This window comes from Kogia breviceps, chromosome 4, assembly GCF_026419965.1.
Source record: "Kogia breviceps isolate mKogBre1 chromosome 4, mKogBre1 haplotype 1, whole genome shotgun sequence".
Lineage (NCBI taxonomy): Eukaryota > Metazoa > Chordata > Mammalia > Artiodactyla > Physeteridae > Kogia > Kogia breviceps.
This window is the reverse complement of record NC_081313.1, coordinates 64,320,515-64,347,756: the sequence shown is the minus strand read 5'-3', so window position 1 is coordinate 64,347,756 and position 27,242 is coordinate 64,320,515. Positions and strand designations below refer to the sequence as shown.

At 38.6% G+C, this 27,242-nt stretch overlaps 1 protein-coding gene across 1 annotated transcript in view; it reads left to right on the top strand.

The window, feature by feature from the left end:
- ACOT12 (acyl-CoA thioesterase 12) overlaps nt 1-27,242 on the top strand; it is a 55,310-nt gene that overhangs the window by 11,830 nt on the left and 16,238 nt on the right. Inside the window, exons 4-11 of the mRNA XM_059063313.2 lie at nt 9,315-9,416; nt 13,612-13,747; nt 18,019-18,175; nt 19,724-19,843; nt 20,708-20,858; nt 21,365-21,420; nt 21,706-21,769; nt 22,445-22,528. Coding sequence (XP_058919296.1) covers nt 9,315-9,416; nt 13,612-13,747; nt 18,019-18,175; nt 19,724-19,843; nt 20,708-20,858; nt 21,365-21,420; nt 21,706-21,769; nt 22,445-22,528 — 870 coding nt within the window. The remainder of the gene's footprint in view (nt 1-9,314; nt 9,417-13,611; nt 13,748-18,018; nt 18,176-19,723; nt 19,844-20,707; nt 20,859-21,364; nt 21,421-21,705; nt 21,770-22,444; nt 22,529-27,242) is intronic.

Here is a 27,242-nt window from a genome sequence, read left to right as displayed (position 1 = left end):
TTTTTAGATTTCATATATATGTGTTACCATACAGTATTTGTTTTTCTCTTTCTGACATACTTCACTCTGTATGACAGTCTCTAGGTCCATCCACCTCACTACAAATAACTCAATTTCATTTCTTTTTATGGTTGAGTAATATTCCATTGTATATATGTGCCACATCTTCTTTATCTGTTCATCTTTCAGTGGACACTTAGGTTGCTTCCATGTCCTGTCTATTGTAAATAGAGCTGCAATGAACATTTTCGTACATGACTCTTTTTGAATTATGGTTTTCTTGGGATATATGCCCAGTAGTGGGATTGGTGGGTCGTATGGTAGTTCTATTTTTGGTTTTTTAAGGACCCTCCATACTGTTCCCCATAGTGGCTGTATCAATATACATTCCTACCAACAGTGCAAGAGGGTTCCCTTTTCTCCACACTCTCTCCAGCATTTATTGTTTGTAGATTTTTTGATGATGGCCATTCTGACAGGTGTGAGGTGATAACTCATTGTAGTTTTGATTTGCATTTCTCTAATGATTAGTGATGTTGAGCATTCTTTCATTTGTTTGTTGGCAATCTGTATATCTTCTTTGGAGAAATGTCTGTTTAGGTCTTCGGCCCATTCTTGGATTGGGTTGTTTGTTTTTTTGATACTGAGCTGCATGAGCTGCTTGTATATTTTGGAGATTAATCCTTTCTCAGTTCCTTCATTTGCAAATACTTTCTCCCATTCTGAGGATTGTCTTTTCATTTTGTTTATGGTTTCCTTTGCTGTGCAAAAGCTTTTAAGTTTTATTAGGTCCCATTTCTTTATTGTCTTTATTTCCATTTCTCTAGGAGGTGGGCCAAAAAGGATCTTGCTGTGATTTATGTCATGTAGTATTCTGCCTATGTTTTCCTCTAAGAGTTTTATAGTGTCTGGTCTTACATATAGGTCTCTAACCCATTTTGAGTTCATTTTTGTGTATGGTGTTAGGAAATGTTCTAATTTCATTCTTTTACATGTAGGTGTCCAGTTTTCCCAGCACCACTTATTGAAGAGACTGTCTTCTCCATTGTATATTCTTGCCTCCTTTATCAAAGATAAGGTGACCATATGTGCGTGGGTTTATCTCTGGGCTTTTTATCCTGTTCCATCGATCTATATTTCTGTTTTTGTGCCAGTACCATGCTGTCTTAATTACTGTAGCTTTGTAGTATACTCTGGAGTCAAGGAGCCTGATTCCTCCTGCTCCATTTTTTTTTCTCAAGATTGCTTTGCCTATTTGGGGTCTTTTGTGTTCCATACAAATTGTGAAATTTTTTGTTCTAGATCTGTGAAAAATGCCATTGGTAGTTTGATAGGGATTGCATTGAATCTGTAGATTGCTTTGGGTAGTAGAGTCATTTTCACAATGTTGATTCTTCCAATCCAAGAACATGGTATATCTCTCCATCTGTTTGTATCACCTTCAATTTCTTTCATCAGTGTCTTACAATTTTCTGCATACAGGTCTTTTGTCTCCCTAGGTAGGTTTACTCCTAGGTGTTTTATTCATTTTGTTACAATGATAAATGGGAGTGTTTCCTTAATTTCTCTTTCAGCTTATTCATCATTTGTGTATAGCAATGCAAGAGATTTCTGTGCATTGATTTTGTATCCTGCTACTATACCAAATTCATTGATTAGCTCTAGTAGTTTTCTGGTACCATCTTTAGGATTCTCTATGTATAGTATCATGCCATCTGCAAACAGTGACAGTTTTACTTCTTCTTTTCCAATTTGTATTCCTTTTATTTCTTTTTCTTCTCTGATTGCTGTGGCTAAAACTTCCAAAACTATGTTGAATAATATTGGTGAGAGTGGGCAACCTTGTCTTGCTCATGATCTCAGTGGAAACAGTTTCAGTTTTTCACCATTGACAATGATGTTGGCTGTGGGTTTGCCATATATGGCCTTTATTATGTTGAAGTAAGTTCCCTCTGGGCCTACTTTCTTGAGGGTTTTTATCATAAATGGTGTTGAACATTGTTGAAAGCTTTTTCTGCATCTATTGAGATGATCATATGGTTTTTATCCTTCAATTTTTTAATATGGTTTATCACATTGACTGATTTGCATATATTGAAGAATCCTTGCATTCCTGGGATAAACCCCACTTGATCATTGTGTTTGATCCTTTTAATGTGATGTTGGATCCTGTTTGCTAGTATTTTGTTGAGGATTTTTGCATCTATGTTCATCAGTGACATTGGCCTGTAGTTTTCTTTCTTTGTGACATCTTTGTCTGGTTTTGGTATCAGGGTGATGGTGGCCTTGTAGTATGAGTTTGGGAGTGTTCCTCCCTCTGCTATCTTTTGGAAGAGTTTGAGGAGGATAGGTATTAGCTCTTCTCTAAACGTTTGACAGAATTAGCCTGTGAAGCCATCTGGTCCTGGGCTTTTGTTTGTTGGAAGATTTTAAATCACAGTCTCAATTTCAGTGCTTGCGATTGGTCTGTTTGTATTTTCTATTTCTTCCTGATTCAGTATCAGAAGGTTGTGATTTTCTAAGAATTTGTCCATTTCTTCCAGGTTGTCCATTTTATTGGCATATAGTTGCTTGTAGTAATCTCTCATGGTCCTTTGTATTTCTGCAGTGTCAGTTGTTACTTCTCCTTTTTCATTTTTATTCCACTGATTTGAGTCTGCTCCCTTTTTTTCTTGATGAGTTTGGGTAATGGTTTATCAATTTTGTTTATCTTCTCAAAGAAACCGCTTTTAGTTTTATTGATCTTTGCCTATCATTTCCTTCATTTCTTTTTCATTTATCTCTGCTCTGATCTTTATGATTTCTTTCCTTCTGCTAACTTTGGGGTTTTTCTGTTCTTCTTTCTCTAATTGCTTTAAGTGTAATCGGTTGTTTGAGATGTTTTATGTTTCTTGAGGTAGGATTGTATTGCTATAAACTTCTCTCTTAGAACTGCTTTTGCTACATCCCATAGGTTTTGGGTCATCATGTTTTTATTGTCATTTGCTCCTAGGTATTTTTTGATTTCTTCTTTGATTTCTTCAGTGATCTCTTGCTTATTTAGTAGCGTATTGTTTAGCCTCCATGTGTTTGTATTTTTTACAGATTTTTTTCCTGCAATTGATATCTAGTCTCATAGCATTGTCATCAGAAAAGTTACCTGATACAATTTCAATTTTCTTAAATTTACCAAGGCTCGACTAGTGACCCAAGATATGGTCTATCCTGGAGAATGTTCCATGAGCACTTGAGAAGAAAGTGTAATCTGATGTTTTTGGATGGAATGTCCTATAAATATCAATTAAGTCCTTCTTGTTTAATGTATCATTTAAAGCTTGTGTTTCCTTATTTATTTTCATTTTGGATGATCCGTCCATTGGTGAAAGTGGGGTGTTAAAGTCCCTTACTATTATTGTGTTACTGTCGATTTCCCCTTTTATGGCTGTTAGGTTTTGCCTTATGTATTGAGGTGCTCCTTTTTTGGGTGCATAAATATTTATGATTGTTATGTCTTCTTAGATTCATCTCTTGATCATTATGGAGTGTCCTTCTTTGTCTCTTGTAATAGTCTTTAATTTAAAGTCTATCTTGTCTGATATGAGAATTGCTACTCCAGCTTTCTTCTGATTTCCATTTTCATGGAATATCTTTTTCCATCCCTTCACTTTCAGTTTGTATGTGTCCCTAGGTCTGAGATGGTTCTCTTGTAGACAGCATATGTACAGGTCTTGTTTTTGTATCCATTCAGCCAGTCTATGTCTTTTGGTTGGAGATTTAATCCATTTACATTTAAGGTAATTATCGATACATATGTCCCTATTACCATTTTCTTAATTGTTTTGGGTTTGTTATTGTAAGTCTTTTCTTTCTCTTGTGTTTCCTGCCTAGAGAAGTTCCTTTAGCATTTTTGTAGGGCTGGTTTGGTGGTGCTGTATTCTCTTAGCTTTTCCTTGTCTGTAAAGGTTTTAATTTCTCTGTCGAATCTGAATGAGATCCTTGTTGGGTAGAGTAATCTTGGCTGTAGGATTTTCCCTTTCATCACTTTAAATATGTCCTGCCACTCCCTTCTGGCTTGCAGTTTCTGCTGAAAAATCAGTTGTTAACCTTATGGGGATTCCCTTGCATGTTAATTGTTGCTTTTCCCTTACTGCTTTTAATATTTTTTCTTTGTATTTAATTTTTGATAGTTTGATTAATATGTGTCTTGGCGTGTTTCTCCTTGGATTTATCCTGTATGGGACTCTCTGCGTTTTGTGGACTTGATTGATTATTTCCTTACCCATAGTAGGGAAGTTTTCAACTATAATTTCTTCAAATATTTTCTCAGTCCCTTTTTTTTTTCTCTTCTTCTTCTGGGACTCCTATAATTCGAATGTTGGTGCATTTAATGTTGTCCCAGAGGTCTCTGAGACTGTCCTCAGTTCTTTTCATTCTTTTTACTTTATTCTGCTCTGCAGTAGTTATTTCCACTATTTTATCTTTCAGGTCACTTATCCCTTCTTCTGCCTCAGTTATTCTGCTATTGATTCCTTCTAGAGAATTTTTAATTTCATTTATTGTGCTGTTCATCATTGTTTGTTTGCTCTTTAGTTCTTCTAGATCCTTGTTAAACATTTCTTGTATTTTCTCCATTCTATTTCCAAGATTTTGGATCATCTTTACTATCATTACTATGAATTCTTTTTCAGGTAGACTGCCTATTTCCTCTCCATTTGTTTGGTCTGGTGGGTTTTTCCCTTGCTGCTTCATCTGCTGTGTATTTCTCTGTCTTCTCATTTTGCTTAACTTACTGTGTTTGGGGTCTCCGTTTCGCAGGCTGCATGTTCGTAGTTCCCGTTGTTTTTGGTGTCTGCTCCCAGTGGGTAAGGATGGTTCAGTGGGTTGTGTAGGCTTCCTGGTAGAGGGGACTGGTGCCTGCGTTCTGGTGGATGAGGCTGGAATTTGTCTTTGTGGTGGGCAGGACCATGTCCGGTGGTGTGTTTTGGGGTGTCTGTGAACTTAATATGATTTTAGGCAGGCTCTCTGCTAATGGGTGTGTTTGTGTTCCTGTCTTTCTAGTTGTTTGGCATAGAGTGTCCACCACTGTAGCTTGCTGGTCATTGAGTGGAGCTGGGTCTTAGCGTTGAGATAGAGATCTCTGGGACAGTTTTTCTCATTTGATATTATGTGGGGCTTGGAGGTGTCTGGTGGACCAATGTCCTGAACTCAGCTTTCCCGCCTCAGAGGCTCAGGCCTGACACCCGGCCAGAGCACCAAGATTCTGTCAGCCACACGTCTCAGAAAAAAAGGGAGAAAGAAAGGAAGGAAGGAAGGAAGAGATGGAGTGAAGGAAGGAGGAAGAGAGAAAAAAAGAATAAAATAAGTTATTAAAAATAAAAAAAATCTAAAAAAATATTTAAAAGTAATTTTAAAAAGAGACAAAGAAGTGAGTAACCAAACCAAAAATGAAATCTACCAAGGATAACAAGTGCTAAAAACTATAGTTAAAAACAAACAAAACGGACAGTCAGAACCTTAGGACAAATGGCAAAAGCAAAGCTATACAGACAAATCACACAAAGAAGCATACACATACACAGTCACAAAAAGAGAAAAAGGAAAAAAATATATATATATATAAACTTTAAAAGGAAGAGAGCAACCAAATCAATAAAGAAATCTACCAACCACAATAAGCTCTAAATACTAAACTAAGATAAACATAAAATCAAAAACAAATTATTTGGAGAAAGCAAACTCCAAGTCTACAGCTGCTCCCAAAGTCCATTGCCTCAATTTTGGGATGATTCATTGTCTATTCAGGTATTCCACAGATGCAGGGTACATCAAGTTGATTGTCAAGGTTTAATCCACTGCTCCTGAGGCTGCTGGGAGAAATTTCCCTTTCTCTTCTTTGTTCGCACAGATCCTGGGGTTCAGCTTTGGATTTGACCCTGCCTCTGCATGTAAGTTGCCTGAGGGCGTCTGTTCCCCACCCAGACAGGACAGGGTTAAAGGAGCAGCTGATTAGGGGGCTTTGGCTCACTCATGCTGGGGGGAAGGGGGTATGGAAGGTCGGGCGAGCCCGAGGCGGCAGAGGCCAGTGTGACATTGCAACAGCCTGAGGTGCGCCATGTGTTGTCCCAGGGAAGTTGTCCCTGGATCACGGGACCCTGGCAGTGGCAGGCTGCATAGGCTCCCGGGAGGGGAGGTGTGGAGAGTGACCTGTGCTCGCACATGGGCTTCTAGGTGGCTGCAGTAGCAGCCTTAGCATTTCATGCCCATCTCTGGTGTTCACGCTGATCGCCATGGCTCACGCCCAACTCTGGAGCTCATTTAGGCTGTGCTCTGAATTCCCTCTCCTCACACACCCCGAAACAATAGTCTCTTGCCTCTTAGGCGGGTCCAGACTTTTTCTTGGACTCCCTCCCAGCAAGCTGTGGCGCACTACCCCCTCCAGGCTGTGTTCATGCAGCCAACCCCAGTCCTCTCCCTGGGATGTGACCTCCAAAGCCCAAGTCTCAGCTCCCAGCCCCCACCCACCCCAGCGGGTGAGGAGAGAAGCCTCTCGGGCTGGTGAGTGCTGTTGGCACTGATCCTCTGTGTGGGAATCTCTCCACTTTGCCCTCTGCACCCCTGTTGCTGAGCTCTCCTCCGTGGCCCCAAAGCTTCCCCCCCAACCCACCCCCTTCCCTACCAGTGAAGGGGCTTCCTAGTGTGTGGAAACTTTTCCTCCTTCACAGCTCCCTCCCCAAAGTGAAGGTCGTGTCCCTATTCTGTTGTTTTTCCTTTTTTCTTTTGCCTTACCCAGGTACCTGGGGAGTTTCTTGCCTTTTGGGAAGTCTGAGGTCTGCCAGCGTTCAGTAGGTGTTCTGTAGGAGTTGTTCCACACGTAGATGTAATTTTGATGTATTTGTGGGGAGGAAGGTGATCTCCACGTCTTACTCCTCTGCCATCTTGAAGGTGCCCCCCCAAATTTTCCCTTTTTATAAGGACATCAGTCATATTGGATTAGGGGTCCATCCTACTCCAAAGGGATCTCATCTCAACTAATTACACCCTATTTTCAAATAAGGTCACATTCTGAGGTACCAGATTTGGTGAGGGACACAAATCAACCCATAAAAGAACTATTTTGGCAATAACCACACCTGTGGTGATGGCTTTCCCCTGATTTAGTCACTTTCCCCCAGTATGTTTATAAACAGAATAGAAAAAACTTGAAGAAATCAGAAAGGTAATAAAAACTCCTGGATAAAATGAGCTCTGTCAGAGACAGTTTACGATGGTGCCTCTGGATCCTGATTTCTCAGCTATGAGGCTCTTGAGCTTTCCCTCACAGTAGCCTCTGGGTCTGGCCTTTCTCCTGAGAGACAGCACTCTCCTTTATATTCAGCCCATATACAGATGAAAGTTCCCTTTCTTTTCTCCTTTCTTCCTATTCTCTGATAGCAGCTAGAGTTTCCAGAGAAAGTTTGACTAAACGCTAAGAAAAGAACCCAGTGAGTTTGAAAGCACAGATTTCTGATCTTAAGAAAAATAAATGCTAGCCCCATCTAGGGCTAATTTAGTCCCTCTACTAAGTTGTGGTCTTCTATGGCTTCTATGAATGTGTTGTGTATTCACTGAGGTCTGGCTGGAGGGAACACCAGATTCCTAGCACTGTATGAGCTCTTGGAACTGTTTACCTTACAATAACTGTTTCTTCCTCAGAAGCTGTTCTTTTCTGGCTTTGTCAGATTTCACCCTACACATGCTCAGACTGGTATCAACCCAAACACACAACAGGATCAATATGCACATACCTAGAATTCTTTCCTTTTGTAGCTCTCTCCTTTCTGGGACAATCTCAGCTGCCTAGATTTCCTTGATTTCTGGTTCTTCAGCAAGTTTCCATTTCCCCTCCTTGGTCATAGTCTGGAAATTACCTGCAGGCTGAGTACCCAGGAAATGCAAGTGGCTCGCTTCATTTATCTCCCTTTCCTTGAAGATCACAGGTCTGTGTTGTCTGTTGTCCTATGTGTGAAAATAGTTGCTTCCTATACTTGGTCCAATTTTCCAGTTGTTTTCATAGGATGTAGTTCCAACCTGACCCACTCTGTAATGACACAAAGTGAAATTCTCCCTGGCGTATGTTTTCAAGACATTTGGCCATCGTACATAACTAAATTAACTGTTCTAATAGAAGCCAATGTTTGGAACTTGTTTTAACTCTCTAGAATTGTTGCTTTGTTTTTACTATTAGTTGTCTATTCTATTTTTCATTTGCCTATTTTTCTGAAAGTAAAAGCTATGTGGGGTTGAGAGTTGTTGGGGATTGAAAATGGATGGTTTAAATTTGGTTAATCATCATCTAGTTAACTTACGTTTACCATGCAAATACTAATTTGGTTTCATAAGTTAAGTGAATCACTGGTTGATGATTATTTTTGTGTGTGATGTACTTGGTGAAGATGTAGAAATAGATATTATCATTGATAACACAGTGCTGAAATAAGATGCCCGAGGTTGCCCACTATTTCAAGAAGGTAGTATTATTTCTCTGGCCTATTTTCCCAAGTTTACCTACACTTCTGCAGTGTGTGATCATGAGGACCAGAGCTTCAGAGTTCTTCACATGGGGAAATCCAGTCCACTGTGGTGTCACCATAAAATGTCTCAACTACTTTCTTGCTATTCCTGAAAAATAAAACTCCTGAAAGAGGAAACAAAGCTGCAAATAACATGACTACGAATAACATTCTGTCCATGTCAACTTGGTTATAAAAATTGGACTAAAGATTAAAAAAAAGTTATGGTGCATCTCTCTGATGGGCTATAAGGAATTCATTAATATCTTGTTTTCAAAAGCACATTTAGTAATAGTGGGATTAGAAAATGCTTATCATATAAATGCCAAAAAATTTCGTTATAATATAAAATTGTAAATACAGTATGATAACCTTTTGTATGTGTGTGTATACACACATACAGACACAACTATATACATATAGATACATTTCATACATATGTATATATATAAAACTGGAAGAAATTTTATATAAAGGTTAGTAACTATTAATCTGAATGATGGAATTACTGATAATATTTACTCTTCATTGTCAGATTCCATCTTTATCATTTATCTATTTTTATACTTACCAAATTTTCCATGGTAAATATATTTTTTCTATAATCAGAAAAAATATTTTTCCAATTTTATAGAAAATCATTGAGAGGACAGTATTGGTTAAAAGTAAATTGAAATTCAAAAAACAAAACAATGGTGAAGTGCATAAATGAATTTTGAATGCTGCAGTCTCATCTGTTGTCTAGACGGCTGAAAAGTTTTGAATTTATTTTTCTTTCCTTTTTAGATCAGCATCAAGGTCACAGTACAGGACATGTTCACTGGTATTGAGAAACTTGTTAGTGTGGCTTTCTCTACATTTGTAGCCAAACCAGCTGGAAAAGAAAAGGTAAATTTCTTTGTGAAGAGTATCTAGCATGTAATTCAGGGACATATCAACAGAAGTATAAGCATCAGAAATATTATGGAATAAGGGACATTTCTTTTTACCGTGAGATATACTTTCCCAAGATTTGTAACTCACCAATACTTATCATAATTTTCACCAATATTTATGTGGTAATATCATAGTATTAACTGCCTTAGAGAAAATGAGAGGTGTAGCCAGTTTGTGAAAGAGAAAAAAAAACATTGTGTTTTAAATAATCTGAAGGTCATGTCAGTTTCCCCACAATATTGCTTGCTGGTTTAGTTCTTTTCTTTTGTGGTTATATAACTCAAAATTGAGTTAAAATATTTTTTTAAAGCAAGAGCATTTTAACTAGCAGTTGTGTCTTATGGTCCAATCACTTTTTCATGCCTAAAGGTATAATGTCAAAGTTGCTGAGTTATTGAAGTTTAAACATAAGCTGCAGGGCATATAGGGTAAAAACACCCTTAAAAGAAATATGTTGGCCTGATGTTGGTGCCCAGTGGGCTTGCCTGGCTTTGGCCCAGAGCAGCATGTCCCTTGTCTGCTGCGGACTTACTCATAATTTCTTGGCTTTTCTTTTTAGGGTCAGAGTGCCTAGGGGAGGATCTGCATTTAGTCTAAGCATTATTTTTTTTAACATTTTATTTATTTAGTTAGTTTATACAGCAAGTTCGTATTAGTTGTCTATTTTATACATATTAATGTATACATGTCAATCCCAATCTCCAATTCATCCCACTGCCACACCCCCACCCACTCTTTCCCCCCTTGGTGTCCATAAGTTTGTTCTTTACATCTGTGTCTCTATTTCTACCTTAAAAACCGTTTCACCTGTACAATTTTTCTAGATTCCACATATATGCATTAATATACAGTATTTGTTTTTCTCATTCTGACTTACTTCACTATGTATGACAGTCTCCAGGTCCATCCACGTCTCTACAAATGACCCAATTTCATTCCTTTTTATGGCTGAGTAATATTCCATTGTATATATGTGCCACATCTTCTTTATCCATTCATCTGTTGATGGGCATTTAGGTTGCTTCCATGACCTGGCTATTGTAAATAGTGCTGTAATGAACATCGGGGTGCATATGTCTTTTTGAATTATGGTTTTCTCTGAGTATATGCCCAGTAGTGGGATTGCCGGGTCATATAGTAATTCTATTTCTAGTTTTTTAAGCTCCATACTGTTCTCCATAGTGGCTATATCAGTTTACATTCCCACCAACAGTGCAAGAGTGTTCCCTTTCCTCCACACCCTCTCCAGCATTTATTGTTTGTAGATTTTCTGATGATGCCCATTCTAACTGGTATGAGGTGATACCTCACTGTAGTTTTGATTTGCAATTCCTCTAAGAATTAGTCATGTTGAGCAGCTTTACAGGTGCTTCCTGGCCATCTGTATGTCTTCTTTGGAGAAAAGTCTATTTAGGTGTTCTGCCCATTTTTGGATTGGGCTGTTTCTTTTTTTAATATTGAGCTGCATGGGCTATTTATATATTTCGGAGATTTATCCTTTGTCTGTTGATACGTTTGCAAATATTTTCTCCCATTATGAGGGCTGTCTTTTTGTTTTGTTTGTAGTTTCCTTTGCTGTGCAAAAGTGTTTAAGTTTCATTAGGTCCCATTTGTTTATTTTTGTTTTTATTTCCATTACTATAGGAGGTAGGTCAAAAAAGATGTTTCTGTGATTTGTGGCAAAGAGTGTTCTTCCTATGTTTTCCTCTAAAAATTCTATAGTGTCCGGTCTTACATCTAGGTCTTTAATCCATTTTGAGTTTATTTTTGTGTATGGTGTTAGGGAGCGTTCTAATTTCATTCTTTTACATGTAGCTGTTCAGTTTTCCAAGCACCACTTATTGAAGAGGCTGTCTTTTCTCCAATGTATATCCTTGCCTCCTTTGTCATAGATTAGTTGACAACAGGTGTGTGGGTTTATCTCTGGGATTTCTATCCTGTTCCATTGAACTATATTTCTGTTTTTGTGCCAGTACCATATTGTCTTGATTACTGTAGCTTTGTAGTACAGTCTGAAGTCACAGAGTCTGATTCATCCAGCTCCGTTTTTTCCCTCAAGATTGCTTTGGCTATTTGGAATCTTTTGTGTCTCCATAAAAATTTTAAGATTTTTTGTTCTAGTTCTGTAAAAAATGCCATTGGTAATTCAATATGGATTGCACTGAATCTCTGAATTGCTTTGGGTAGTACAGTCATTTTCACAATATTGATTCTTCCAATCCAAGAACATGGTATATTCCTCCATCTGTTTGTGAAATCTTTGATTTCTTTCATCAGTGTTTTCTAGTTTTCTGAGTACAGGTCTTTTACCTCCTTAGGTAGGTTTATTCCTAAGTATTTTATTCTTTTTGTTGCAATGGTGAATAGGATTGTTTCCTTAATTTCTCTTTCTGAACTTTCATTGTTAGTGTATAGGAATGTAAGCGATTTCAGTGCATTAATTTTGTATCCTGAAACTTTACCAAATTCATTGAAGCTCTAGTTGTTTTCTGGTGTCATCTTTAGGATTATCTATGTATAGTATCATGTCATCTGCAAATAGTAAAAGTTTTACTTCTTCTTTTCCAATTTGTATTCCTTTCCTTTTTCTCTCTGATTGCCATGGCTAGGACTTCCAAAACTATGTTGAATAACAGTGGTGAGAGTGTACATACTTGTCTTGTTCCTGGTCTTAGATGAAATGCTTTCAGTTTTTCACCATTGAGAGTTATGTTTGCTGTGGGTTTGTCATATATGGGCTTTATTATGTTGAGGTAGGTTCCCTCTGTGCCCACTTTGTGGAGAGTTTTTATAATAAAATGGTGTTGAATTTTGTCAAAAGCTTTTGCAGCATCTATTGAGATTATCATTTGGTTTTTATCCTTCAATTTGTTAATATGGTGTATCACGTTGAATGGCTTGTGTATATTGGAGAATCCTTACATTCCTAGGATAAACCCCACTTAATCATGGTGTATAATCTGTATAATGTGTTGTTGGATTCTGTTTGCTAGTGTTTTGTTGAGGATTTCTGCATCTATATTCATCAGTGATATTGGTCTGTAATTTTCTTTTTTTGTAGTATCTTTGTCTGGTTTTGGTATCAGGGTGATGGTGGCCTCATAGAATGAGTTTGGGAGTGTTCCTTCCTCTGCAATTTTTTTGGAAGAGTTTGAGAAGGACGGGTGTTAGCTCATCTCTAAATGTTTGATAGGATTCACCCGTGAAGCCATCTGGTCCTGGACTTTTGTTTGTTGGAAGACTTTTAATCACAGTTTCACTTTCAGTGCTTGTGATTGGTCTGTTCATATTTTCTATTTCTTCCTGGTTCAGTCTTGGAAGGTTATGCATTTCTAAGTATTTGTCCATTTCTTCCAGGTTATCCATTTCATTGGCATAGGGTTGCTGGTAGTAGTCTCTTAGGATGCTCTGTATTTCTGTGGTGTCCATTGTAACTTCTCCTTTTTCATTTCTAATTTCATTGATTTGAGTCCTCTCCCTCTTTTTCTTGGTGTGTCTGGGTACAGGTTTATCAATTTTGTTTATCTTCTCAAAGAACCAGCTTTTAGTTTTATTGATCTTTGCTACTGTTTTCTTTGTTTCTATGTCATTCTGTTGCATCACATTTCCAGGTTTCTGGAGGTCAGTTAGGCTTTATTCTGACTTATTGATTTTTTCAGTTTGCTTATTAGACAATGTTTTCACCATGTGTTGAAATTTCCAAATTGGGAATATCTCTTGGTACATGATAGCTTTCTCTAGAACATCTTTATTCTCTCCCTTTGATAGATTAATTTTGCAAAAGGTAGAAAGCATTTCTTGATAAGAATTTGGTGGAGTCAAAGTCCCTCTCCTCACTCATTAATCTGAAGAATTTTTAATATTGTAGTTCTGCTGAAACTTTTTTAAATCAGGGAAAATTAATATTTGGAAAACGTTTTAAGGCACATATTATATGAACAAACAATTAAGTCTGTTGACCTTTTAGTTTAAAAAATATTTTAAGAAAAAAATTAAGTCAAAATAAAATGTGTATATAAACACCCATAAATGCTCTATTTACTTTGAGTTAGAAAACAATCAGGCATATCATTTGTTTTTGCAAAATTCATGATGTGCTTTTATAATTTAACAGGGCAATGAAAGATAAATGTTTTTCTTTCTCTAGATTCATTTAAAACCAGTCACACTTCTAACTGAACAAGATCATGTGGAACATAATCTGGCTTCTGAGAGAAGGAAAGTTCGATTACAACATGAAGATACTTTTAAAAACTTGATGAAGGAAAGTGACAAGTTTGATGGTCAGTAAATCTACTTACAGGAACTTTAATTATATGACTGTGGCCTAGTATGTGATCTATCCTGGAGAATGTTCCATGTGCACTTGAGAAGAATGTGTATTCTGCTGCCGTGTTGATCTTTTCCAGTAATGAGAAAGAAAACCAGAGACAGAATAACCTCAATTCAGGTCAGAGTTCCTGACCAGAAAATGTGGGATAAATGTAAAATTGTCCAAGCAGAATGACACAATACTTAATGAACATCCAAAGTACAAGAATTGAAATTGACCTCCAGATGAGTATGCCACTATTTGGAAGCCTGTAGAAAGGGTGACATTTGTTTATTGTACTTAACATGGGTACACAGCCAGAGCTGTGAGCCTAGACTGGTCTCTAAACCTGGAAGAGCCCTATTTCCCCATTGATTGGCAATTACCTCCAAATAGGCATACTTCTGCACCAAGGTCCCCTATACTCAATATATTTCTGCATAGATGTCATAGCTGATGCTTATATACATATGACCTGCCCTAGTACCCTCCTCCATGTGTCCCAGTGTAGGCCATGTATGTCTTCATAGGAATCAAGTAACTTTAATTATCCCTCAGAAAAGGAGTTGCCTTATATTTGAGTCTTTACAATGTCTCTCACAGTATAAGGTCCTCTCTTAATTTTTTATTTTATCCTGGTAACACAATATTCAAACAAGTATGGACCTTTCTTTTTTTCATTTAACAATATAGTTTACAGATAATTTATATTAATTTATTTTGAAACAAAAAAGTACCATTTGAGTAAGAGAAATTAACCTTAAAAATATCTCAATCAATACTAGTTTTGGATGTTTATAGAAAATTATCTAACAAAATCAGTACTTAAAAAAGAAGTTGGAAGGGATTTAAGACTTCATATGCTTTTTAAGGATCACTTTAGGAAGCAACCCAATTCTGATTACAGCACTATGGTGGACTTGGAGTCTGAAAAAAACTAAAATTTCTGAAAGAAATATTTACAAACATCTTTGCAAACACATCTCAGCAGGCAAAAAAATAAGAGAAAGCCTTGAAGTCCACAAATGATTAGAAACACAAATTCAGCAGTGTAAGGAGACACAAGAGTTGGCATTTACTCAGGAGGAACCTGTATGTGCCAGACCTAGAGCTGTGTTTTAATGGGCCTGCCAGGGCTCAGGAGACACAGCCAGGTGGAAGGTTGGATCAAGGAACCATACCTGGAGCTGCAACACCCCCGAAATGATACCCTCAGTGGGTCAACTGGAAAAATCCCACCCCTCAGAGAGCTCTGGTAGGGATGGTTTCCACTTAGACCTAGGTGGAATGGAAAAAAACTGTTTCTCTTTGAAGATTCAATCACATCTACATTCTCAAGCAGATTTGGTGTCAGAATTCACATAATTTTTTTGGCCCCAAATAGAGCAAGTGATACTCAGTGTGAAGTGGTTCTGTGCTACATACCCACGGGTGATCTGCAGCCACAAATGCAAATCCTCTGTGAAGAAATGACTTTAAGCCCAGCCCTTAAGAACTGTCACGATAAAGATCCAAGGAATGTGAGCTCCTAGTCAAAAATCATAAAAGACAAAAATAAGTCACCTAAATCCAGAAAAGCACCAGACTATAGAATGAAGTCCACAAAGACTAGATACTGAATTTACCATATAAAGAATTTGCAGTAAGAACATTAATATATTTTAAGAAAAGAGTATCAAAAGTATTATATAGGAACAAGAAAATGACCTAGACTACTTGACAAAGAAGCAAAAGGAATTTCTATAAAAAAGAATATATAATAATTAAAATCTGAAACTCAATGAATGGGACTTCCCTGGTGGCGCAGTGCTTAAGAATCTGCCTGCCAGTTCAGGGGACACGGGTTCGATCCCTGGTCTGGGAAGTTCCCACATGTCATGGAGCAACTAAGCCTGTGTGCCACAACTACTGAGCCCACGTTCTAGAGCCTGTGAGCCACAACTACTGAGTCCACATGCCGCAACTACGGAAGCCCACGTGCCTAGAGCCCATGTTCCTCAAGAAGAGAAGCCACCACAATGAGAATCCTGTGCACCACAACGAAGAGTAGCCCCAGCTCGCCACAACTAGAGAAAGCCCGCGTGCAGCAATGAAGACCCAATGCAGACAAAATAAATAAATAATTTTTAAAAAAAAAACTCAGCAAATGAATTAAACAGCATCTAAGACAGTAAACTGGAAAAGTAATTCTGAAGAAGTTACCTAGAATGCAGATGGATAGACAAAGAAATGGAAAATATATAAGAGAGATTAGGAGACGTAGAGAATGGCGTAAGAAGTCTAACAAGCTTCTAATCAAAGTTCCAGGAAGAGAGGAGAAAAAGAAAGGGAGAGAAGTAACATTTGAAACAAACAACACTGACATTTCATTAAAGGGTAACATGAAAGTTTCATATACATATGAAAACATGTTGGACCTCATTATTAATCAGGGAAATGCAAATTATAACCTCCATGAGACACTATTTCACACCCACGAAATTGGAAAAATTGAAGAGTCCACAATACTATTTAAGTGAAAATGGGGAGCAGTAGGAACTGTAATAAACAACAGACAGAAGTATAAATCAGTACAATCATTTTGTTACCTAAAAATATTCTGTTGTAAGGATTGTGAATGTGGAATAAATCAGCAAAGTTAAGTTTATTCATCCATTTATTCATTCAATAAATATTGATTGAGCACCCACATTCTGGAATTTTATTAGAATTTTAAAAAATCAGTCCTTGCCCAAAGGAGCTTAGGATATAGGGGGTCAGATAATCAAAGATCACACAAATAAACATAAAATTATAACCGTGAAAGAAAGGTACAAGTGGGAGCTCATAATAGTGGGGTTGCTGTGGTCAGAGAAGGCTTTCCTGAGGAAGTAGTGACTGAGATGGGCCAAGAGAGAATAGGAGGTAAGTGGAAGAAAGTGTGGGTGGCCAGTGGAACTGCTGCTGACAGAGGCAGCACCATGTACAAATGCCCTGATGTTGAGGGCAACGTTTAGTTACAGGAACTGAAAAAGGGCTATTGTGGCTGGAACAAATGGAGAGAGAGCTTGAGAGGGGAAGGGGTGCTAGGAGAAAATCAAACTAGCTGGGGCTGGAGAGGTAGTCATAGGCCAGACAGGAAAGGAAGGGCTTGGGGCCATAGGAATGATTTAGGTTCTTCTAATAGGCCAAGGGGAAGTCACTGCATGTTTTTAAGCAGGGGACTGAAATGATCAGTGGAATGACAGGGAAAAAAACATAAAAGAAAAATACCATCAATTAATGAAAAATATAATAATTAGATCAGGAAATGGAGTTAAATCTCTGTAACCACTCTTCCCTGCTCACTTATATGTGACTGTGATAAGAAAGGCTCCATTCCCAGTTACCAACAGCCGGGCATGTCTGTGCTCTCACACTGAAAGCTCAGCTGTGCCTCTGATGGTACAACCAGGATGGTGCCCTACTCTAATTCTTTCTCCCACCTCCTCAACAATAGTACGTGAGATTTAAGCCTAGCTGGTGATTCCCTTGATAATGCAGGCAATATAACTGAATACATTTTACTGCTTTGCCGCCAAAGTAAATGATTTCTCCATTGTTGAGAGTCAAAACCAATTTGTCAGTAAATGAAGCAGATATGATTCAAAAGAAGCAGAAAGACACTGAGAAGCACAATGTATTGTGTCTTTTCTGTTTGTGACTGCATTCGTTACAAAACAGTAACTAAGGGAGGCCATATTCCCATTCTGAAGTTTATCATACAGCAAACTATTCCAGATTTTCAGTGTCTGTGGCCCTTTAAAGCTCAAATCCCTTTCTTTTTAATAACTTTATTAACATACCATAAATGGTCCATACTTAAAGTGTACAACTTGATAGGTCTTGAGACATGTATACCCCCATGAAACCATCACCACAATCAAGATAATAATATATCCATCAATCGCCAAATTTCTTTCTGCCCTGACCTGCTCTGATCTGCCCCTCTTCCATCTGAAGCAACTCAAATTTAAACTTAAACATTCTTTTAATCAAAATTCTGGTTGACTTGTAAAACAGGTTGGAATACAATCTCTAAAATGCCCTTTCTGATCTGTGGTCTTATCCAATTCACTGTAAATAAAGCCTATTCATTTCTTCAGGAGTTTTAAGTCTTTGGTAATAATTTAATTTTTCTAAAAATCCCATGAGTTGAAGGGAAGGCTGTAGCCTCAGGTTCTGCATTTAACTCCACCATCTTTGTTCACATCCACCTTTCAGATCCCACTTGTGATGAAGAAGAAGGAACGGTTTCCACGAGGGGCACCTCTGTGCAGAGCATTGAACTTGTCCTCCCACCCCATGCAAACCATCATGGAAATACATTTGGTGGCCAGATCATGGCTTGGATGGAGATGGTGGCTACTATTTCTGCAAGGTTCTTGGTTTGGACCTTTGGCTTGTGATCTTGAGACCAGTGGGGAGAGGATAGAAGGCTCTGAGGCTCAGATATTGGGCAGTCAAGGAAACAAGTAGAGAACAATGTTGCCCTTATCAAAATGAGAAAATGATAAGTCATTTTCCTGTTTACCTTAGAATTATTCTGTCCTTTTTTGAAGGTGAATGTTTAAATTCTTGGTTCAAAAATAAAAATGAAATGACAGTTCTTATACTTGATTGTGAATTATGACTGCTGATCTTATGACACTGCAACTCCTTGTCACATTACTTATGACAAAGTAGATGCAGGATAGAAATGGAAGATAGCCTTTACACTTAAAAACGGTCAAGATACAAACTTTTATAAAGGCGGTTTACAATTAGGTCTGATCTCTGAAGGTGCTGGTTAGAATCATCATGGCCAAAGGATTAACTGAAAAATAAGATGAGAAAGAGGAAAGAACTTAGAAAAGTACTTTTAAATGCTCCTCAGTTTCAAAAAGGGTTCCTTTATTCTTAATGAAGCCATGTAAGTAATAGAGCAGCATTAAAGAACACTGTGTTCTCTGAAAATGCATTTGAACAGGATCTGCCCTTCCGACAATTTTTGTAACCACTGAAAATTGTTAAGGTTTTATTTTCCCCAAATTAAAGGAATTTTATCATTAACATGTCTACAGTTATGACTATAATTAGAAACCTGTGGTTATCCTTCCTATAGATTGTACACGAGCTTGTTTTTAAAATGACATTGTCACTCTTAATGACAATAAAGCATTTGAACCTGTTCTATTGTAAAGGCCTACAATATAACTAACTATGGCAGAGTCTGTTCACTTATTGTTGGCACAATTCTTTAGAGTAATTGGATGACTACAGTGGGAATCTAAAATGTAGAGAATTTTGGACGTAACTTTCTGAGAGTAAATTTTCTTTATAGATTTTCAAAACTCCGCACACCACAAAAATCGTAATATGTATTCTTTGGAGCCTTTCAGGCTTTGTGCAGCAATGCAGGTAATTCTTCTTTGGGGAAAAAAAATTAGTCTTTGACATGCAGGTGAACTCAGGTAACAGTGAAGGCAAGGAATGCATGTGAACGGCACCAGCTGACAGTTCTCTTCACTGTGCCCCACTCTAACCTGGGAGTCACAGCTTTCTACGATTGCAGTCATGAACTGTCAGGAGGGAAAAAAAATCCCTTAAATTAGGACAAATGACAGTGGTTTGTTTTTTGGAGATACTTCCATAGGGCACAAAACAAGAGCAGGACTGTCACCACAAGAGCAGGAGCACCAGCATCTTTATAAAGACCCCACAGCCTGGGGACATGTGGCATTTCCTAAAATATTTGCAGGAAATGTACAGGACCACTCTCAACACACACAATCCAGTTACTCATTTCCCTCTTGACCTAAAAGAGATATTCATTTAGAAAGCACCCTGAACACTGGTCTATTGCATCCATTAAGCAAAGCAGCATTTCCTGAAAATATTTTGGAGAATGATCACTTTCTTCTCTCTCTCCTTCCCTCTGTTTCATCAGCCGCCTGTGTCGAGCGCATCCCCTTCTGAAGTCCGTGGACATGTTTAAGTTCCGGGGACCATCTACAGTTGGAGATCGTCTTGTCTTCAATGCCATTGTCAACAATACATTTCAGACCTGGTAAAGCATGTCTGGTGCACTTAGGCTGTTATAAATGAATTCACACTTGCACATAAGCAATATTTTTTTGTTTTATTTCAATCTGGAGGTAAGTATAGTGACTACTTAAAAAAAATCAAGTTCCTTCTAATTTTTTTTAAACTTCACTTAATCTTCGAAATCCAGAGACACACATTTTAACTCTTGTTCCACTTCAGGCCTCCTTACACTGTTATGATAAGTTGGTTTTTGTCTCATAATAGGTGTGACTGTATGTCCTACTTGATCCAGGATGGTCTTGGTTTGCACCTGTCATAATTATTAATTCTTCCTTTCACTCTCAAAAGAGTCCCAGTGACTGTGTGGTCAACCACTTCATAATGGACCCATCATTTATCACCACGAAGTCCAAACCACTTCCCAGTTATTTTTATTATTCTTGATACACAAAGAAAAGATTTAATTTAGTATTTTTTTCTTTTTAAATGTAAAAAAGAACATCTGTGTTTCCTATCCAGTTTCAGTGTTTGATGCTTTTAAATTACAGGACTATTGTCTTTAGGAGAGAAAACTTGACTTCGGCACAATTTAACCACCCCCTCCCCCATTACCAACATATGTTCATGAAGGTATATAAAGTTCCACTGGCCTTTTTACTACTTGAAAGTGGGAAAGTAAAGCAGAAATACTCCCGAGAGCTTGTACATCATCAGATCAATCGACCTGGTGACATGGATGTTAAAAGTTGCATGGATTAGCAGATGACAATGAAACAACCCAGGGTCCTCATTCTCTTCCTTCCCTGGAGGAGGTGGTGGGGCAGTGGGCAGAGTAGGCCTGGCATGCTCAGGTTCTCTGCCCACTGCCCTTGTCGCCCATCTGCAGTGTTGAAGTGGGAGTGCGCGTGGAGGCCTTTGACTGCCAGGAGTGGTCTGTGGGCCGGGGCCGCCATATCAACAGTGCGTTTCTCATTTATAATGCTATCAATGATAAGGAAGAACTGATCACATTTCCCAGAATCAAACCGATGTCAAAGGTCAGTTATTAGCATGTGTGGTTCATTAATCAGACCACTTATTCTGGGGAAGCTGTGGGTACAGAGCTCCACCCAGAATCTTTCCCTGCACTGGCAACAACCTCCATGTCTATTCCCCTTTGGTTTTCTTTCTTTTCTGCATCACAAAGTAAAACGGTCTTTTTCTTCTTTTTCCAAATCACTCTAGTCATTTCTTTAAATGGTGAAGTCCCTGAAGACCTCACATCTACTCAGCCACATGCTGCTGTTGGAAGCATATTGTCTTCCATGTCTCATTTCTGACTCTCTTCTCCCACGTTACACCCAGTTCTCTATGCTGCTCTACACTCATCAGAATTAAGTCTTTTGGAATAAGCTGCCTTACTGCCAACTCTGACCTGAAGATAGTTCACGTAGAGACTCCTTGTCCCAATTAGGCTTTTCAACTGACTTAGGAGAGAGACACTTAAGGATTGTAGCACTAAAATACTAGAAATTTATTGATTTTACTTTGTTTTTTATTTAAGGATGATTTTAGACGGTATCGTGGAGCTCTTGCACGCAAGAGAATTCGCCTAGGCAGGTAAGGGACTTAGATGTAAGGATTTTATGGAATCTTCTCTCATCTGACAAATTACATATCAAAGAGCCCTCTCTATGTCTCTATTCCCACATAATGTAAAAAGAGAAGGTCTGATGTTTTTTGAGTGTGGAGACTACTGTGATGAAAATTGTTCTTTCTGATTGTTCCACCAGTAAAGGCAGCTTTTTAAAACTGCTGATTTCAGTTCAAGAAACTGTCATAGTTATTGCTGTGTGCTAAATACAGGGAAGAAAACTGTTATTTAATATTTTAATTTTTTTCCAGAAAATACATTATTTCCCACAAAGGAGAGGTTCCACTTTGCATACACTGGGATACTGGCAACCAGGTGACAGTTTTATGATCTGAAGTTCTTCATGTAAAATCACTTCATTACCAAAATGGAAATCCCCTCATTTAACTGACTCACGTTGTGCCTACACAGGTTAGATGAAAAGGTGAATTATAGCAACCAGTCATCTCAAAATGAAACAAAACCAAAATATCAGTAACTAGTTATCAGCCAGCTGCTTCATTGCCTTGTTTGAATTATATGTATAGTTCCTGAGTTACAGAATCTGGATGCTCTGCCATCAAATGCATTCAAGCAACACAGGACCTTGAGATCTGGTGTTTCATCATAGCTTGTGTTGAATGACATGCCCACTGGCTTGCATTTTTATAACACAATAGCAAAGTGTTAGTCATTGTAATGTTTTTGACCATAAAATGTAAAGGGAAATCCAAGTTTACTTATTACCCGTTGATTACAAGTCATACTGAAGGGTGTTCTTGTCTTTGCTTAGGATGCTAATTAAAATGATACTAATCTGCTAAGCATATATGACTCACATTACCTGTCTGAATTCTGCATTAAGAGTTTGAGACAGAAATTATGTTCCTGTAAGTTAGTTCTAACCTCAACATCATCACTTTGGCTCTAACAGTGCCCACTTTCTAAGCAGAAAATATTTGATCACATATCTGCACTGAACTCACAGCATTTCAAATATTTGTGTTTTAGGTATCCTTGAGTAATGGCAACGTGGAGGCTCTCGAAAGCCTGGCGGCGAAAAGTGGTTGGGAGGTTACCAGTGCTGTGGAAAAGGTAGGAGGCACCCAGGTATACACACAACCCATTGCCCATCACAAATGAACGTCGTCATGGCAGTGGTTGTTCTGCTACTTCTAATGCTGCTCTTAAGAAGGAAAAAATGGAGATCAAGATGGCAGAGTACAAGGACACTGAGCTCACCTCCCACTCCAAACACATCAAAAATACATCTACATGTGGAGCAATTCACACTGAAAACAAACTGGAGAGTGGCAGAAAGACTCTTACACAACAAACAAGGCTGTAGAGAAAGATCCACATGGAGTCAGGTAGGAGGGGAAGAGTAGCAATCAGGTCAGGACCTGCATCCCTAGGAGAAGACACCTCAGCCCTGGGGTCGGATACTGGGAGAAGGAGTCCTCTTAGCTTGTTTAAAAACCAGTGAGACTAACAGGAGGGCTATAAGAAACCTAGGCTCTGCTCTTAAAGAGCATACACATGCTTCCTTACTCCCGGGAACCAGGCAAAGGAAGCAGATTGAAACTTCCCAGGGCTCTGGCTGGTTCCCTGCAACCACTCCAGTGCACACCATGGCCCATGCCAAGCATCCACTCCAGCCCCTCTAGCTCCACTACAGCTCCCCACTAGGGTGAAGGTTGCCACTGCTGAGGAGGTTGCACAGCTGGCAGAAATGGAGCCAGCTCAGACCAGGCACTGCATCTGAACAGAGCAAGGGTGGCCACTACTGGTGCTTGTGAAGGTGGTGGATCACGAGCAGTCTGGAGCTCTGACTGGTTTGCCAAGACTGCCTAGCACATATCCCAGCCTACACCGGGTACCCACTCTGGGCCTTCTTGCTCCAGCACTTCTCCCCTCTGTGGTGATGGTGCCACTGCTGGAATAGGGGAGAGCGCACACTTAGATGGAACAGAACTAGCTTGGACCCAACCCTCAGGGCTTCTGTGCCAGCACCTTGGAACCCCCTCACTGCCCCCAGTAGGGCAGTAATGGCCACTAATCATAGGAGAAGCCCTAGCTCACAGCTAGTTCTGCCTTTAGCCCCTCCATATCCAGCTCCCCCTCCCACCAAGGTGATAGCTGCCAGCACACCCTGGGGGAAGATGTGACTCATGCTCACGTCAGATCCAGCACTCCCACCAAAGCCACTGGGCAGATATGGACTGCATATGGACGTTCCCACACGAGGATACCCTTCAAGACTAGGATAAGTAACTGTTTCACCTAATTTCATAGAGACAGAGAAAGTTAAGCAAAATGAGAAAACAGAGGAATTTGCTTTAAATGAAAGAACAAAAAAACCTGACAAAACAACTAATGAAACAGAGATAAATAATTTACCAGATAAAGAGCTCAAAGCATTAGTAATAAGAAATGCTAACTGAACTAGGGAAAAGAATAGATGAACACAGTGAGAATTTTAACAAGGAACTAGAAAATATTCAAAAAAGAACAAGTCAGGGATAAATTAGGAGTTAGGGATTAACATATACACACTACTATATATAAAAGAGATAATCAACAAGGACCTACTGTATAGCACAGGGAACTCTACTCAGTATTCTGAAATAACCTATATGGGAAAAGAATCTGAAAAAGAATGGATATATGTATATATATAACTGAATCACTTTACTGTATACCTGAAACTAACACAACATTGTAAATCAACTATACTCCAATTAAAAAAAAAAAGAACCAGTCAGAGCTGAAGAATACAATAACGGAAATGAAAAACACACTAGAAGGATTTAAAAGCAGACTAGGTAATAAAGAACATATAAGTAACATGGTACATAGAATAATGGAAATCACCCAATCAGAACAGCAAAAAGAAAAAGAAAATTTTAAAAATAAAACCAGTTTAAGGGACCTCTGGGACAACATCAAGCATACTAACATTCACCTTATAGGGGTCCCAGAAGGAGAAGAGAGAAAGTGGTCAAAAATGTATTTGGAAAAGTTATGATTGAAAACTTCCTGAACCTGAAAGAGGAAACAGATATTCAAGTACAGGAAGCACAGAGAGACCCAGACACAATGAACCCAGAGACCCACATCAAGACATATCATAATTAAAATGGCAAAAGTTAAAGAAAAAGAATTCTAAAGACAGCAAGAGAAAAAACAGAGACACATACAAGGAACCCCCCCACTCCCCAACAGGCCATCAGCTGATTTTTCTGCAGAAACTTTACAAGAAAGAAGGGAGTGGCATAATACATTTAAAGTGCTGAAAGGGAAAAACCTACAACCTAGGATATTCTACCCAGTAAGATTATCATCTAGAATTGAAGGAAAGATCAAGAACTTCTCAGACAAGCAAAAAATAAAGGAGTTCATCAGTACTAAACCAACCCTAAAATAAATGTTAAAGAGTCTTCCCTAAGTGGAAAAGAAAAGGCTACAACAAGAAGTAAGAAGTCATAGGAAAGGAAAAACCCCACTAGTAAAGGCTGTGGATCAACCATTTAAATAAGCTAGTATAAATATTAAAAAACAAAAACTATAAATAAAATAAAATATAACTACAATAAACAGTTAAGGGATAAACATCAAAAACATAAAATGTGAGGGAGGAGAGAAAACAATGTAGATCTTTTAGAATGTGTTTGAACTTAAAGGACTATCAGTTTGAAAGAAGCAGATAGTTACATGACAACATATATGAACACCATGGTAACCCCAAATTAGAAACTTAAATAGATGCAAAAAAACAAAAAGAAATTAATTCAAGCATACTATTAAAGAAAATAATCAAACCACAAGGGAAGAAACAAACAAACAAAAAGAAATAAACAGAGAAGAACTACCAAAAAAACTGGAAAAGAAGCAATAAGATGGCAATAATATCAATAATTACTTTAAATGTCAATGGGCTAAATGCTCCAATCAAAAGACACAGGGTGGTTGACTACATAAAAAACAAGACCCTTCTATATTATATGTTGCCTACAAGAGACTGACTTCAGAGCTAAACACACACACAGACCAAAAATGGAAAAAGATTTTATACAAACAGAAACAGCAAGAAGGCAGGGGTAGCAATAATCATATCAGACAAAATAGACTTTAAAACAAAGTCTATAACAAAAGACAAAGAAGGGCATTATATAATGATAAAGGGGAGGAAGACAAGATTGTGGAATAGAAGGACTGGAGCTCACCTCCTCTCATGAAAACACCAAAATAACAACTGCTGAACAACCATAGACAAAAAAGATTGGAACCTACCAAAAAAGATATTCTACATCCAAAGACAAAGTAGCCACAATGAGACGGTAATAGGGGTGCATTTGCAATGCAATCAAATTCCATGCTCACCAGGTAGGCAACCCACAAACTGGAAAATAATTATATCGCAGAGGTTCTGCCACAGGAGTGAGAGTTCTGAGCCCCATGTCAGGCTCCCAGTCTGGGGGTCTGGCATCGGAAGGAGGAGCCCCCAGAACATTTAGTTTTGAAGGCCAGTGGGCTTGACTGCAAGAATGCCACAGGACTGGGGGAAACAGAAACTCCACTCTTGAAGGGCACACACAAGGTCTCATGTGCACCGGGACATAGGGAAAAAGCAGTGACTTCATAGGGGCCTGGGCCAGACCTACCTGCTGGACTTCGAGGGTCTCCTGGGGAGGCAGGAGGTGGCTTACTGTGGGGACAAAGACACTGGTGGCAGAGGTACCAGAAAATATTCATAGGCGTGAGTTCTCCTGGAGGACTCCATTTTGACACCAAGACCTAGCCCCATCCAACAGCCTGTAGGCTGCCAAGTCTTCCTGAGCCCACAGCCACCTCTAAACACACCCCTTGACATGGCCCTGCCCACCAGAGGGACAAGATCCAGCTCCACCCACCAGTGGGCAGGAACCAGTCCCTCCCACCAGAAAGCCTGCACAAACCTCTTAGCAACATCACCCACCAGGGGGCAGAAACCAGAAGCAAGAGGAGCTACAATCCTGAAACCTAAGGAACGGAGACTGCAAACACAGAAAGTTAAACAAAATGAGATGGCAGACGAATATGTTCCAGACAAAGGAACAAGATAAAAACTCAAGAAGAACAATTAAGTGGAGTGGAGATAGGCAATCCACCTGAAAAAGAATTCAGAGTAATGATAGTAAAGATGACCCATGATCTCAGAAAAAGAATGGAGGCATAGACTGAGAAGATATAAGAAATGTTTAACAAAGAGCTAGAAGACATAAAGAACAAACAGACTTGAACAATATAATAACTGAAATGAAAAATACACTAGAAGGAATCAATAGTAGAATAAATAAGGCAGAAGAATGGATAAGTGAGCTGGAAGATAGAATGGTGGAAATCACTGCTGTGAATGAAGAATAAAAAATGAAAAGAAAGGAGGACAGTCTAAGAGACTTCTGGGACAACATTAAATGTACCAACATTCACATTATAGGGATCCCAGAAGCAGAAGAGAGAGAGAAAGAGCCTGAGAAAATATTTGAAGAGATAATAGCTGAAAACTTCTCTAACAAGGAAAAGGAAACAGTCACCCAAGTCCAGGAAGCACAGAGAGTCCCATACAGGATAAACCCAAGGAGGAACATGCTGAGACACATATAATCAAATTGACAAAAATTAAAGGCAAAGAGAAAATATTAAAAGCAACAAATCACATACAAGAAAATCCCCATAAGGTTGTCAGTTGATTTTTCAGCAGAAAGTCTGCAGGCCAGAAGGGAGTGGCACGATATATTTAAAGTGATGAAAGGGAAAAACCTACAAC